The 15,068-nt window shown below is 38.0% G+C and overlaps 1 protein-coding gene across 2 annotated transcripts; it reads right to left on the minus strand.

The window, feature by feature from the left end:
* Positions 1-10,660: 10,660 nt before the first annotated feature.
* LOC136204633 (anaphase-promoting complex subunit 10) lies at positions 10,661-13,805 on the minus strand. Of its 2 annotated transcripts, none has more exons than XM_065995534.1 (7): positions 13,544-13,805; positions 13,069-13,250; positions 12,885-12,945; positions 12,681-12,773; positions 12,506-12,576; positions 11,232-11,336; positions 10,661-11,149 (listed from the first exon to the last, which is right to left on the minus strand). In XM_065995534.1, the coding sequence occupies exons 2-7, from the start codon at positions 13,245-13,247 to the stop codon at positions 11,080-11,082; spliced, it is 579 nt and encodes a 192-aa protein (XP_065851606.1). In that variant the 5' UTR covers positions 13,248-13,250; positions 13,544-13,805; the 3' UTR covers positions 10,661-11,079. The 2 variants fall into 2 exon arrangements, with proteins under 2 accessions (XP_065851606.1, XP_065851605.1); XM_065995533.1 differs by having other exon boundaries at positions 13,069-13,258; positions 13,544-13,803.
* Positions 13,806-15,068: the final 1,263 nt, after the last annotated feature.

Below are 15,068 nucleotides of genomic sequence, written 5' to 3' on the forward strand. Positions count from 1 at the left end.
GCTAGAGGTGGTCAGTTCCGCTGTTAGCTTAACAAAATAGTTTTGAAGCTCAGTGGAAGTGACATACCCTGGATTGACGTCTGACAGTTGGTGAATTTTCCCTTCAAGCGAATTCATATGGGTGGCCATTGTAAGCACTAGTTCAGTCAGTTTTGCTATTTGCCCTTGATTCGGTTGCTGAGTTTGAACCGCAGTGATAACGCTAACCAGATCCTTTAGTCCTCGAAGTTCATTCAGAAGCTGAGTAATACCTGACAGGTGGGAGGACTCAGCTTGAGTAGATTGGTGACCATCAGCTTGAGTAGTATGGAAATCTTGAAGCAAGGACTGAGCAGAAGCAATGACCCGTCGGCCAGACTCAGTAGCATTCAAGTATGCAAATTTAGCAGTATTAGACTCAAAGGATGGTACAGAGTTTGATGGAGGTGGAGGAGTTGGTTCTCTTCCAGATTGAGTACCTTGATTGGTACCTGGACTTTGATTGATTGGATGAGCTGAGTCATCAACATGTTGTGTTGGAGGTGGAGTTGAGGCATGAGTTGGCTCAACTTGAGTAGTTTGAATTGGATCTGCAGGGTTTTTGGCTTGTTCCTCATCCTGAGTAACAGAGGCTTGCTTTTCCACTGGATTTTCTGGTGGTGACTCAGTTTCATTGGAGAAGTACTGGAACTGGATTGTAGAGAGGTCAGTTTCAAGCTCATCAATGGGAAAGTCGTCCATGAGATCGATTTGCTTTTGTGCTTTCTTTTTGAGTCTTCGCCGTGTCTCAGCTCTTGGCGGTGAATGGTCAGTTCGAATACCTTCACTGGACTCAGTAGCAACTGTCTCCTCTTCTATAAGTTGCTCAACTGGACCCTCAACAGCATTACTTTCTTTCTCTCTCTGCTCAGCATCATCCTGAGATTTCTCAACATTGGGATATTCTTCCTGCTCAGTATTAGTTTCTTGGTGCTCAATATGTTGTTCAGTTTCTTCCACAACTTCCTTTTCTTGGTCAGTTCCATGACCTTCCGGTTGAGTAGAGGCTAGTGGGACAGCTTCCACTATCTTTAAGGAGTTACCCTTTTTCCTTTTCTTTAAAGGGGATTCTGGAGTTTCTTCGTCCTCATCCTCAGGCTCTTCTTGCCTCTTGCTTTTCTTAGCTTGCTCCTTAGCCTTGTCAGCTTTAGCTTTTTCTTTTGATGAAAGCCTTACTTTCTTTGGGACAGCATGAATGTCTTTGGAGCAGGTGTCTACAGCCTTCCTCTTCTTCCTCCTCTCAGGCTGAGCTATCTCAGGTGACTCAGCATGAGCCTCAACATCTTTTGCAGGCTCAGCTTCAGGCTCAATTTCTTATTGCTCAGCTTCTTCATCTTCCTCGGCATCTCCAGCTCCTTCATATCCCTTCAAAGGTTGATTGTATAACAGTCCATCCAGTAGAACTGCATTGATTTCACTTCCTAATGTACTTGTTTCATTCACCGTCTCTATTTGCTTGTCCTGAATAATTTTTGTAATGAGTGAGCCCAAGCGGAGTTTCTTACCACTTCGTTGAAACGCTCCAACTAGAAAGACGGGAAGATTGAACAGAGTGTAGGTCAACATGTGCCAGATGAAGCACTGTTCGAAGTTTGATGCGGATGAAGCTGAGCTGAGTTTGGGGAAGATAAAGTTGGTCAGCATGAAATGGACCATCTTTTGTTCTTTACCCATACAGGTGCTGGGTATTTCACCCTTATGATCTTTGGGTTTACAGAACCCCTTAAGCTTCTCAATTGTGTCTTTTGGTATTTTCTCCTTTGTCGTTCTAAATTGAATTCCTTCGTCTGGTAAATCTAGTAATATGGCTAGATAGGCAGGGGTTACGATGATTTTTTGACCTTTAACAGTGGTCTCCAAATAGTCAGAGTCATCTGCATCAACACGTAGATTCGAGTAGAATTCCCATACTAACATGGGATAGGTTGTTCCTGAAAGAGAGAAGAGACCTTTCCACTTGTTCTTCTCGATCCATTCACAGAAAGGTTTCTCAGATGAGACAAAACTTGGAGAAAACCATCGGCATTTTAAAACCTCCAGATTGTTGACCTTTGAGTGTACCTTGATCATTTTCCTTTCTATTTCCGTCGAAGGACCCGCGTGGTCAGTGGGTCTGTCTGTGGTTTGAGTTTTAGGGGTTTTGTTTTTGCCGGAAGCCATTTTTGAAGGTTTTGAAGTTCTTAGAGAGAAAGAAGTTTGATTTCAGGAGATTACAGGCGTAAGGAATGAAGAGTGGGGATTCTTCCACTTTTTATATAAATTTACGACGGCCCTTAATCATTAACTAGCCATTTTTACCTAGGGACATTCAACCGATAAAAATTCTGTCAATTATGACATCTTCGGCGCATGGGATTTGCCATTAATGTGCGTCTTCCCAAGGTGCCAGAGGTTACACGTGTAGGTTCACCTTTCGCGAGTGGGTTTTTACTAGGTTTTGCTAGAATTCGAAGCATCCACGATACTGAGTGCCTAACTTTTGTGAAGATAATTTCTTTATCTCTAATTAACTCAACATACGTTACTCACTCAGCATGTGTATTTACTCAGCATAGAGTGATTACTCAATATGTTTATCTACACAGCATAGGATGTTTACTCAGCTTTTATGCCTACTTAGTATCATCACTCAATATATATGTCAATTCAGCATAGGGTGGCTTTTTCATTTTCAAGCTTAGTAAGGAGTAGATATTTTACTCAACATGGCATTTGCACAATTATTCAAAGTTCCATTCATATGGCAATTATTCAATACAGATTTAGTTAGAGTGGATTTGACATACCAATTGCTGCCCTTAGTGTGTTGAATTGTTCTCGTGCCAAGGGCTTTGTGAAGATATCTGCCAGCTGATCATTTGTTGGCACATAGGCCAGCTTGATCTCATCTTTTAGTGCATGATCTCTGATGAAGTGATGCCTTATGCTAACATGCTTCATCCTGCTGTGTTGGATTGGGTTCTTTGATAGATCAATGTCACTTTTGTTGTCACATTTGATCTCTATTGTCTTTGTTTTGACTCCATAATCCTCAAGCTGTTGCTTTATCCATAGGACTTGTGCTACACAGCTTCCAGCAGCCACGTACTCAGCTTCAGTTGTACATAGGGCTACGGATGATTGCTTCTTGCTGAACCAAGATACTAGACAGCTTCCGAGAAAATGGCATCCTCCTGAAGTACTCTTCCGTTCTAGCTTATCTCGTCCATAGTCAGCATCAATATATCCAATGAGTGTGAAGTCATTTGAGGTTGGATACCATAGACCTGCATCAACTGAGCTTTGCAAGTATCTAAAAATTCTTTTTACAGCAGTTAGATGAGATTCCCTGGGGTCAGCTTGATATCTAGCACAATAGCATACTGAATATTGAATATCCGGTCTACTGGCAGTGAGATAGAGTAAAGAACCTATCATACCTCGATAGAGTTTACTATCAACTGACTTACTCTTCTCATCCTTGCATAGGACAGTATCAGTACCCATGGGGGTTGATATTGGTTTGCAATCTACCATGCTGAATTTCTTTAACATTTCCTTGGTGTACTTAGACTGACTTATAATGATGACATTCTTACCTTGCTTGATTTGAAGTCCAAGGAAGAAGTTGAGTTCACCCATCATGGACATTTCGAACTCAGTTTGCATCTGTTGGCTAAATTCTTTGCACAAAGATTCGTCAGTAGCACCAAAAATTATATCATCTACATATATCTGTGCAAGTAGGGTATGTTTACCCTTTTTCTTAATAAACAAGGTTGTGTCAGCTTTTCCCCTGACATAGTTTCTGGTCAGCAAGAAGTTGGTCAACCTCTCATACGAAGCTCTTGGAGCTTGCTTTAGGCCGTACAGGGCCTTTTTGAGTTTATAAACGTGGTTTGGAAATTTTGGATCTTCAAACCCAGGAGGTTGATTAACATATACCTCTTCGTTTATAAAGCCATTAAGAAATACACTTTTCACATCCATTTGATATAGTTTAAAATTCATGTAACTGGCATAGGCACACAATATACGTATAGCTTCTAATCTAGCAACAGGAGCAAATGTTTCTCCATAGTCTATACCCTCTTGCTGACTATAGCTTTGGGCTATAAGTCGAGCTTTGTTTCTAATCACATTTCCATGCTCATTTAGCTTATTTCTAAAGACCCACTTGGTTCCTATGGGCTTTTGATTCCTAGGTTTAGGTACTAAATCCCATACCTCATTTCTGGTAAATTGGTCAAGCTCTTCTTGCATAGCATTGATCCAATATTCATCTTGCTCAGCATCAGCAAAGTTCTTTGGCTCATGTATTGAGACGAATGCAACATTGCTGAGGTATTTTCTAAGCTGATCTCTGGTCATTAATTTGTTGTTGGCGGCATCAAGAATGGCTTGTTCTGTATGTCCTCTTGGGATCTTTATTTCCTTGGGCAATGTTGAGTTGTTTGGAAGAGGTGTTTCTACAATCTCTACAGGAATAGATTGGTCAGCAAATGATATTTCAATTTTTTGCTTACCTTGGGTCAGCTCCTGTATAGTTGACACAGAGGCTTCTGGTTGATCAGCGGAAGCTGAGCCTGGTTCATCTTCTTCAGGCTGAGCTGACTTACCTGTAGGGTTAGTTTCATCGAACTCAACATGTACAGACTCTTCTACAACCTGAGTTCTTTTGTTAAATACTCTATATGCTTTACTGTTTGTTGAGTACCCTAAAAAGATCGCCTCGTCAGCTTTAGCATCAAATTTAGCAAGGTTGTCTTTTGTATTGAGTATAAAGCATTTACACCCAAAGACACGAAGGTATCCAATGTTGGGCTTTTGACCTTTCCAAAGTTCATATGGGGTTTTCTTAAATATAGGTCTAACTAGAGCCCTATTCAGTATGTAACATGCCGTGTGAACAGCTTCTCCCCAGAAGTACTTTGGAAGCCTATTTTCACTCAGCATTGTCCTAGCTATTTCGACAATGGTTCTATTTTTCCTTTCAACGACCCCATTTTGTTGAGGTGTTCTAGGAGTAGAGAAGTTGTGGTCAATACCACTGGTTTCACAGAATTCATCAAACTGTTGGTTTTTGAATTCTCCACCATTGTCGCTTCTAATGTGAGCTACTCTTAGGTCTTTGTCATTTTCAAGCTTTTTGATCAATGTGATAAACATCTCAAAGGTTTCATCCTTGCTACTCAGCAAGATGATCCAAGTGTACCGAGAGAAATCATCTACAACAACCAAGGAGAATTTCTTACCTCCCAAGCTGAGTGGCTGGATAGGTCCGAAAAGATCCAAGTGTAGTAATTCCAATGGTCTTTTGGTTGAGACAATATTTTTTCTATGAAATGACTTTTTAGTTTGTTTGCCTTGCTGACAAGCTTTACACAGTTGATCTTTTTCAAACTTTAATTTGGGTAATCCCTCAACTAATTGCTTTCTAGCTAATTTGGCAAGAAGGTCCATGTTGACATGCCCAAGTCTTCTATGCCATAGCCAGGAGTTGTCCTCTTTAGACACTAAGCATATGTTTTTAGGAAACTGTTTTTCTAAGTTTAACATATATACATTTTCTACACGAGGGGCAGTTAAAATCAGTTCATTTGTATTTCCCTCGAGTATTTGACACTTAGTATCATCAAATACAACCTTTCTGCCGCTCTTGCAAAGCTGAGCTACACTCAGCAGATTGTATTTGAGACCTTTAACTAAGGAGACAGACTCAATAGTTGGGTTACCTCCGATAGTACCTGAGCCGACTATCTTACCCTTCTTGTTGTCTCCAAAGCTTACACTTCCACCTCGTTTAAGCTCTAGTGTGATGAACTGAGTTTCATCACCTGTCATATGCCTTGAGCATGCGCTGTCTATATACCATAGTTTTGACTTCTCCACCATGTCAAGCTGACCTGCAGTTTAAACTATTCATTTTTAGGTACCCAATTTCTTTTGGGTCCTTTCTTGTTAGTATAAACAGGTGCAAAATCATATTTTAACTTGTGACGGCATACTTTTATGGTGTGGCCTGGCTTACCACAGAAATCACAAAAAAGTACCCTTTTTGGGTTGAACTGAGTATAGTCAGCATTATTGTGTTGGGCATGCCAACATACTTTTGTGGTATGCCATTTTCTTCCGCAGAAGTCACATTGGACAGTCCGCTTGTTATGCCAACACACATCCTTTGTGTGTCCCCTTTTTCCACAACACTCACATTGAGTAACTTGCTTATGTTGACTAGTATTTGCGTACTCAGCATGGGCTTTATTTCTTTTTGAACCCTTCTCTTGACTCTGTAACGTTGTGATATCCTTTCTAAGTTTCTTTGACTCAGATTGAACCTCCGTGACAAACTTATGTAAGATTTTCATGTTGGTATGCAAGTCAGAGTTGTCCTAGAGAAGATATCGGAGGTCACTCAGCTTGACCTCTTCAATCTCATCACAGCGCCTGCTGAGTGCCTTAATCTTTTTATTACACTTCTTAGTTAGTGTATATAAGTCACTCAGGGCATTTACCATTTCGTTTTTAAGCAAAAGTAAGGATGTTACCTCATTGTTGTGATTCTCCTGGTCAGTTTCATCAGAAAGGTCAGCATGCTCAGATTGGGATTGGTCAGCTCAATCATCTGCCATAAAACATATGTTGGCTGTTTCATTTTGCTCAGCTTCAGATGATGTTGACTCACCACTGTCACTCCATGTGGCTACCATAGCCTTTTTGCTTCCCTTCTTCTCTTTCTTGAGGTTGGGACAGCTTGACTTGATGTGTCCGATTTGATGACACTCAAAACATGTGACAGACTTCGAGCTGTCCTTGTTGTACTTGTCACTTGACTCAGCTTTGTACTTATCATTTCTTCTAAATGATCTTTTACCGTTTCTCCTGAATAGCTTTTTCATCTTTCTGGTGAACATGGCCAGTTCCTCATCATCAGTTGACTCCGCTTCAGTTGAGTCAGCTTTCATGACAAGGGATTTTTGTTTCTTATCTTCTGATTTTTCTTTCTCTTTGGCTTCAAAGTTTTTCATAGAGATTTCATGGGTCAGCAGGGATCCGATCAGCTCATCATATTTGTAGGTAGTCAAGTCTTGGGCTTCTTCTACGGCTGTTTTCTTTGCTTGCCAGCTCTTGGGCAGACTTCTCAGAATTTTCTTCACCTGTTCTTCTTCAGTGAAGTTCTTTCCAAGCCTTTTTAGCTCATTTATAATGTTTGTGAACCTTGCGTTCATTTCTGAGATGTCTTCATTCTCCTTCATTTCAAACAGCTCGTAGAGTCTCATATGTTGATTGACTTTAGATTCCTTAACTTTGCTTGTGCCTTCATAGGTTACTTCAAGCTTCTTCTAAATCTCCTGTGCTGACTCGTAACCTGAAATCTTATTGTATTCTGCAGCATCTAACGCACAGTGAAGCATGTTTATAGCCGAAGCATTATTTTGTAATTTTCTGAGGTCATCCTCTGTCCACTCACCCTCACTTTTAACAATTTTCTCATCGTTAACAGTTTTGTATGGCACATGTGGACCTTGAACAATTGCAAGCCATGCACTCATGTTTGTGGCTTGAATAAAGTTTTTCATCCTATTCTTCCAGAATGTATAATTTGACCCAAAGAATAGGGGAGGTCTAGTGATTGATAGTCCCTCAGGGAGTATCTGTGTTGTTTGGTTTCCTGGAAGGAACCGAGTGTTATTCTCACCCATTTTTAGGGATCAGCTCAAGATTGTTAAATCTTTGAGTAGTGAGCTTAGGCTCTGATACCACTTGTTGGTCCCTGGTAATTAGTTCCAATGGGAGGGGGGTTAGGAACTAATATAACTTTTTCGCGTTTTAATTAAGCTGACTGGAAGTTATTTTGAGAGTTTATTAACTTAGCCTTTGGTCAGCTTGGTGAGATATATCTCAGGACAGCTTTAGTCAGATGTTGACCAAAGTTGTTTTCTTGAGAGTTAAGAATTGACACTCTTAGAGGTCAGCTTCTAACTCAGCACCACTTACTTATTCAAGATCAGCTTAGGCAATTTATATGCTGAGTAAATAAAGCAAACAACACATGCAATTATAAGAGAGAGTTTAGAGATTACTCAGTATCACTTATCCTGGTTCGGCCTCTCTGCCTACGTCCAATCCCCAGAGTCCTCCGGGCTTTTTGAATCCAATACTGAGCTCTTTAAAGGTAGAGCACAAACCAATTACAAGGCAGTTGAATATGCAAGAGTACCTTCCTCTATTCGTCTACTCAACTCCTACTAAGTGCTACAACCCAGCACCTAGATTTCTCTACCACTGAAATGCTTACAACCAAGCACTCAGCTTAACACTCTCAATATTCCTATTGATCACAGACTTGTTCTTTTTGAACTAAAGAACACTTTAGATGATTACAAATCAATCTAGCATTTACACATAGAATAGAAAAGTTGGTGTAAGATCTTTTTGTATTTGAGTGCTTTCTAGACTTTCTCTCTTGTATTTTTCTTTCAATGTTTCGGTGATGATCCAAGTTCATCGATTGTCCTTTTATAGAAAGAAATCTGTAGATTTGATCGTTTTGAAATGTCTTAGCCGTTAACACCAAAATAGCTCTTTTGGGGAACAATTTCTAGTTAGTCTTCAGACTGCTCCGCCATTCTCTTTCACTGTTTCCTTCAGACGTCAGGTTTGTCTTCTTGCGTCTGGCTTGTCTTTTATGCCAGTTGTCTGTTTCCAATAATCCAACGTCCCATGACTCTTGGAATTAGTTTTTTTTTAGGTGTCTTCGAGGTTCCAATTATTGGTGCAGAAGATTGGCAGACTTTGTCCTTTAGTGAACGGATTCTTCATGCTGTCCTGACTGTCACTCAGCTTCGTTTGTTCTATTCGAATGTTCAACGTTCAAGTTGAGTTCCTTCTAGGTCAGCTCCGTTCAGTTTAACCTCTCCTGAAAAAGTCTTCAACTTTAGTCAGCTTCGTTTTGCTTCTTAGTTTTACTCCACTCAGCTTCCATTCTGTCATGCTGAGTTCCGTTCTACTCATCTTTGCTTGTACTGACTTTTGTCCTGTCTTTACTTTATATATTTTTGCACTCAATATTCAACAAACATATTAGTACAATTAAATCAAAGCATCTAAATTTAATTGCCTCTTAATCATGGATGGTTTTGTCAAATCAAAATCTTGTGGAAAGGTGTTTCAACAATAAGAGTTTGTTTGTATTTTGGGGGAGTCTCCTTGCAAGGAGATAGACGATCTTAAGGGGATATTGACTCAGCAGATGCCTTTTGATGGGTGTGTTTTCTTCGACAAAAGTGAGCTTCTTTTTATGATTCCATACACCTACTCTAGCTAGACCTCTTTACGCTTGAGGAAATCACAGATTATATGGTGCCCGATAGACCACAATGTAAATCGTTGGTGGTTTGAGCAGTTGATAGTTGTCTCTGCTGCCCAAAGCTAGTCTTGCACATGCTGCATCTCGATAGTCCCCTTAGCTCGCTCACAGTCTCCTAGACTGTTTCGACGATGTACATGAGCAGTTTGGTAATACAATCAAGGGATTTCCTTCCTTTTCGGGTCCAGTGAGCCACACGCATTCATGCTTTGATCTAACTCAAGGGTTGATGCCTAGAAAAAGGATAGGCCTCATGTTAGCATCTAGAGGCGTTTTGGGTTTTTGGTGGAGATTTAGGATTTAGAGGTAGAAGGTTCTTGTTAGGGATTAAGGTAAAAGAAGAGATAGTAGAGGTTGTTAAATCTTTTATGTGAGTCATGGGTGCTATGTAAGATCCACGTTCATTGTACCAATTTGATGTAGAAGAACTTAAAAATGATCTTATAGAATATGATTTTAGGTTAGAATACCCAACAATAAGACATAAAAGATTCAAATGAGAGGTCAAGATCCGACGACCTCACTTTGATGCCTAAGTTAGTAAAGTTTATGAGGATGAAGATAAAATAACCGTAGAATTTTAGGGTTTATGGATGTTTTACCTTGACTGCGCAACTTCATTTTCTATTTACAAGGTTTTAGCATCATTCCTTGAAAATACTGATTTATGTCTTAGCTGACGCTTGAGACACGTGTAAGGATAATTTTGAAAGCATAACGCCTGGTGGGACCACCTTGATTTGGCGTGTGCTAATTGTAGACCGTGCAAATCGAAATGACACCTTTTAGGATCAGCGTACCTATTCCATTAGTCCATATATTCGAACTAGTTATCATTTTATCATTATTCTTAATCAGAACATAAGTTGCATATCATATTATTTGATTATTAGCATAATAATATGTTTTTGGGTTTTTTTTGGGTTTTTTTTTTTTTTTTTAGTTTCAAAGAATAATAATAAATAATACACAAAAAGTTAGGGGGAGCCATCATATGGTGATGCTTAGCTCTACAACCACATTTGCGTTCCGCATATTGATAGTTGACCTCATTCAAGTCCAAAACAATTCAGAAGGTTTAATTGCTTCCTTCATTTCACTCGTTTGCTTTTAAAAAATGTCTATCAACTAAAAAACAAAAAAGATTAAAGGTTTATTTGGCATTAAAACAAAAATGAATTAAAAATTAAAAATGTTACACTATGTCAATATTTAGAAAATGGCAAGTCAATCTCATATAAATATATATCAATGTTAAAAAAACTGATGAATATTGTTGATATTGACATAGTGTAATATTTTGAAAAAACTGATTTGCCTCTTATTTAACTGTCACATCAAACCTTCAAAATAAGTTTGTCGATAGACTGGAACAGTTTTGTAAAAGTTAAGTTGGCATTTGTAACTATATTAGTAAATTTGCTTCTACAAGTTAATGATTTTGAGCAGTGCTGACTGTAATTACAAATGCATATGTGGTCTTCTCTTTTGTTTTAATAACACAAGCTCATTGGGCAAATTTCTTCCCTTTCATCTTAGGGGGAAAAACAAAATAGATCCAATCCAACATATCTTAATAGAGCTTATGAATTACCAGAAAACACACTGCAGAGCCCTGAGCTTATGCATGCTGGATGGTCTGCCTAGTTCCAGCTTTCATAGACAATCCCTTCCCTTCTCGCTTCTCTGCTTCCGGCTTAACTTCACATTTCTCATCTCACATTGGCATATGTAATAAACTCTCTCGAAGTAAATTGAAAAGGCTGATGGGGAAATGGGTTCCTACAGTATAGCATTTAAAAAACTTCAGCAATCAATTCTTTATTAAAAGAAACAAATTATATCTGAGCAGAAGGTGACTCACGGTCGAGGCCCGTAAACTTTGATCTGCCGCACATGAGTATCCCTTCCGTTAAGATGATTTGAGAGCACACCTATTTGTAGCATAAATGTATTCACAAAAGTTTCCCTGCCAAAAGAATCATGAAAAATATCAACTCACTGATTATTTTTCTTTAGTCTTCTTTGGTGTTTTTTTTTTTTTGTCATTGTCACAATAAACCAGAGACATTCTCAGCGTTCAGTGACATGGAAATAATACTCTTTCCAATAACATCTCACTAATTTCAGAAGAAAATTGCACAGAAGGTTCAAATTACCCCAAAAAAAAGAAAAAAAAAAAAAAACCCACCATGCTAGACTGCATATCCATCTTTGCCAGCATACTTTCAATTTGGGGTACCTACTTCCATTATCATGCTTTCAATGTGTTTCAAAAATCATATAAAAGGACGAATAAGAACTTCTCTCAATTAAATGTCATTTTGAACCTTGATCCAGTGTTTCTATGAGTCAAGAATACAATAATCAAAGCAAGCTGATGTTCTAAGAATGGGCCTATAGATGCTATATTGTGAAAATAAATGAAACTAATCCTATGAGGAAGAGGAACTAGTAGCATTTCAATATTTACATATTCAAGTACAGGTTTTGTTCAAGGTCTACTGAAATCAGAAGGCGACAGCGGTTAAATATAACTACGAAGTGGATTACAGAAGATTGGAAAATTGCCTCCTGTTCCAGAAAAAAGTTATGGTTTTCAGTATGAGGTATCATTTAGAACAAGACCTAGAATAATATGAACAAATTGTCAATGTATGACAGGGAGACATCAATCTGATGACTAAAGACCATCATTGAGGATGTATTGCCTCTCAAACCCTTGATGTCATTTTGACAGAACAGAAACTATTTGAAACCCAATTTTACCAAAATACTTATAAATAGTACCAACTAGCTGCTATGACTTCAGAGATTATGTTCATAGAAACAAATATGTCATGCATGTTCCAGCATATTCAATTCTTCAGGCATTACATGAGGGGTATCAACAATAGCAGTCATATAAGCTTCATAACCATATTACTCTAAGATGGGACATGTTCACATATCAGCTCTAGCAAGTAGTAACCATATAAAGTTCCTGTCTATTTACGAGTATATATTTGTGGCACAAGAAGTGAACTACACTATCTGCAATAAACTTAAATTTTAATAGCAAGGAAAATATAAAGCATGAGAAAGAAAAAAATCTTGCAAACATGGAGGAGACAATCAGTCATTGGAAATAATTGTTACCTAGGATCATTTCCAGATAAAGATAGATAAACCCAGCCAGTTGGCTTGACAAGCTCCACAGTCTTGATCTCCTAAAGTAAATTTGTAATAGGCAATGCTAAACTTAAATTTGTAAAAAGAGTGAGCCTACGAACGAAGGGGGTGGCTAAAAAAGGGAAACAAAAATGAGCCATACCTTCAAGTTGTGAAATCCATCACCGGCACGAATGGAGATCTTACTAGGGGTATAACTCTCATCAAGCTTAAAATCCACATAGAGTACAACCAACTGAAAAAAAATTATATATACAAAAAAAGGTTCTTAGTGCTACGTTTCTAGGAAAATAAAAGAGTAAACAGAATTTCACATTTCAAAAATAAAAGGATCGAATATCCATACTTGCAGTTTTTCTTTCTTTTGGAATTGAATGTTCACTAGATGAGGCTGTGCACCATCCGATCTAACACATGCACACATAAACATAAAAATAAAGTAATAAAAAAATTGATTAATTGATTTCATGGAATTGGAAGCCAGAAATTAATATATATATATTGAATCGATTAGGGTTTGGTTAATTTACTGCCAGAAGGTATCAAGATTATCGTCCCGCAAAGAAGAGACGCCATTGCCAGATTTGCAAGAACTAACACTCCAAGCAGCCTTCTTGCCCATTTCTCTGAGGAAATCATCTACAATCAGATGTTGATTACCTCCTGTGATTTTTCCTTCTTCTTCTCCCTCTGATAGCTCTGTTGCCATCTTCTATTATGCTTTGCAAATGTAAAAATTAAATTCTTTCAATTACAATTCAAGGTTCACTTATAAATATCCAGATTTCAGAATAACTAAGTGAAAGATCGTTTATTGGCTTGCAATAGCATATCTCATCCATAACGGGTAAAGTACCGTACATGAGTTTCAAATTGATACATACAAGTCTTTCATTATGCAGGTGGTAAAGCTAACAAATCATCTCAACAACGAATTGAGAAATCTTGTGAACTAAGAGATATGCATATCAATAACAAATTTGTAAAATGTTAATCAAATCTAACCTGTTTATCAGGATCTCAAAACGACAGAAGCTGCTCTGCAAGTAGAACTCGACAAGATTTTGTAACACTAGCTGAAATCTTCAAAGATCGCTCATGGGTTCTTCTTTTATGGGCTAAATTCAACAAAATTAGGAGCAAACCTCAAAGAATCTGAATCACCATAGCTGAAATTTGAACGAAGCAGAGAGCGCGCGCGGTGAAGGGAATATTGTAAAAGGAAAGGGGAAATGAGGAGAGGGTATAGAAAATTGATTAAAATACAATTTCAAATTAATCATGGGTTATTCATTAAATATAAGTGACCGAGTAATGCAAATTTAATTTTAATGTTCGCAAATAATATCAATTTTAGCTATGCATTATCGAAAATTAGTTTAATTAGTATTTAAGTGTCATTTCATACCGTTCAAACTATCCCGCTCGACGGAGTCGAGCATATAAATACCCCTAACCTCAATATTTCCTACCCAATTTCATTATTCTCCCTTTAACATTTCTCTTTCAAAATCTTCTAAATTTTCACATCCATCTTCTCTTCATCTTCAACCTTCTCCTAACCTCAATCTTTCCTACACAATTTCATTATTCTCCCTTTACAATTTCTCTTTCAAAATCTTCTCAGTTTTCACCTCCATCTTCTCTTCATCTTCAACCTTGGATCATTCCATCATTGTTGAAGAAGTTTCAAGTCATGGGTAGCAAAGCCATCTCCAACAAAGAGAAAGGTAAGAATGTTGCTTTGAGGGAGGGAATTGATTCCAACAAAAAGTACCATTTAATCCCGCTTTGAAAGAGTTACATGGTACCAATTTTGAGTGTGTAGATGATAGGGGGGTGATTTGTTTCAATTTTTGTCTTTGTTGTTTCATGCTCCCCGACACCTATTTGATACTGGCTACTTATAAACATTAGCCTTTGTTTGGAGTTTGGAGGTTAATGGAGGTGAGAGTTAAAGGAGGTAATGGAAAGGGAAGGGAAGTGATGGAAAGGAAAGTTGATAAATAACCTTGTTTGGGAGTTTATAGGACGTAAATGGGGTTAAATGTTTAACTTGTTGGGAGTTTAAATCTGGAGGGGAAGGAATGTTAAATTTACTCTGCAGAGACAAGAAATTTTAAAAAAGTTTAAGTTACTCCCATTAACCTCCAATTTGGAGGTTAGAGTTTGGAGGTTAGAGGAAGTAAAGATTTAACCCTATTAACCCCCATTTACTCTCAAAAAATAACTCCCAAACAATGTTAACTTAATACTTAACCTTCCATTACTTCCATTTACTCGCGTTAACCTCCTTCCAAACAAGGGCTTAGAGTTGGACACATTTGAAACATCCTCAAAGGTTTCGGCTATACATCCTTAAAAAAAACCCCATCAAGAGTTTAAAAACTGTTACAAATTAAATAATAAGTCTCTGAGTCTGTATTTCATTATTGTTTCATTATTGTCTGCTATATTATTGAGTCTGTATAGGTCATGAGTCTCTTTACTAGTCATGGGTCTCTTCCTACAAACATACTTTCATCATTGT

This window comes from Euphorbia lathyris, chromosome 1 (genome assembly GCF_963576675.1).
Source record: "Euphorbia lathyris chromosome 1, ddEupLath1.1, whole genome shotgun sequence".
Taxonomy (NCBI): Eukaryota; Viridiplantae; Streptophyta; class Magnoliopsida; order Malpighiales; family Euphorbiaceae; genus Euphorbia; species Euphorbia lathyris.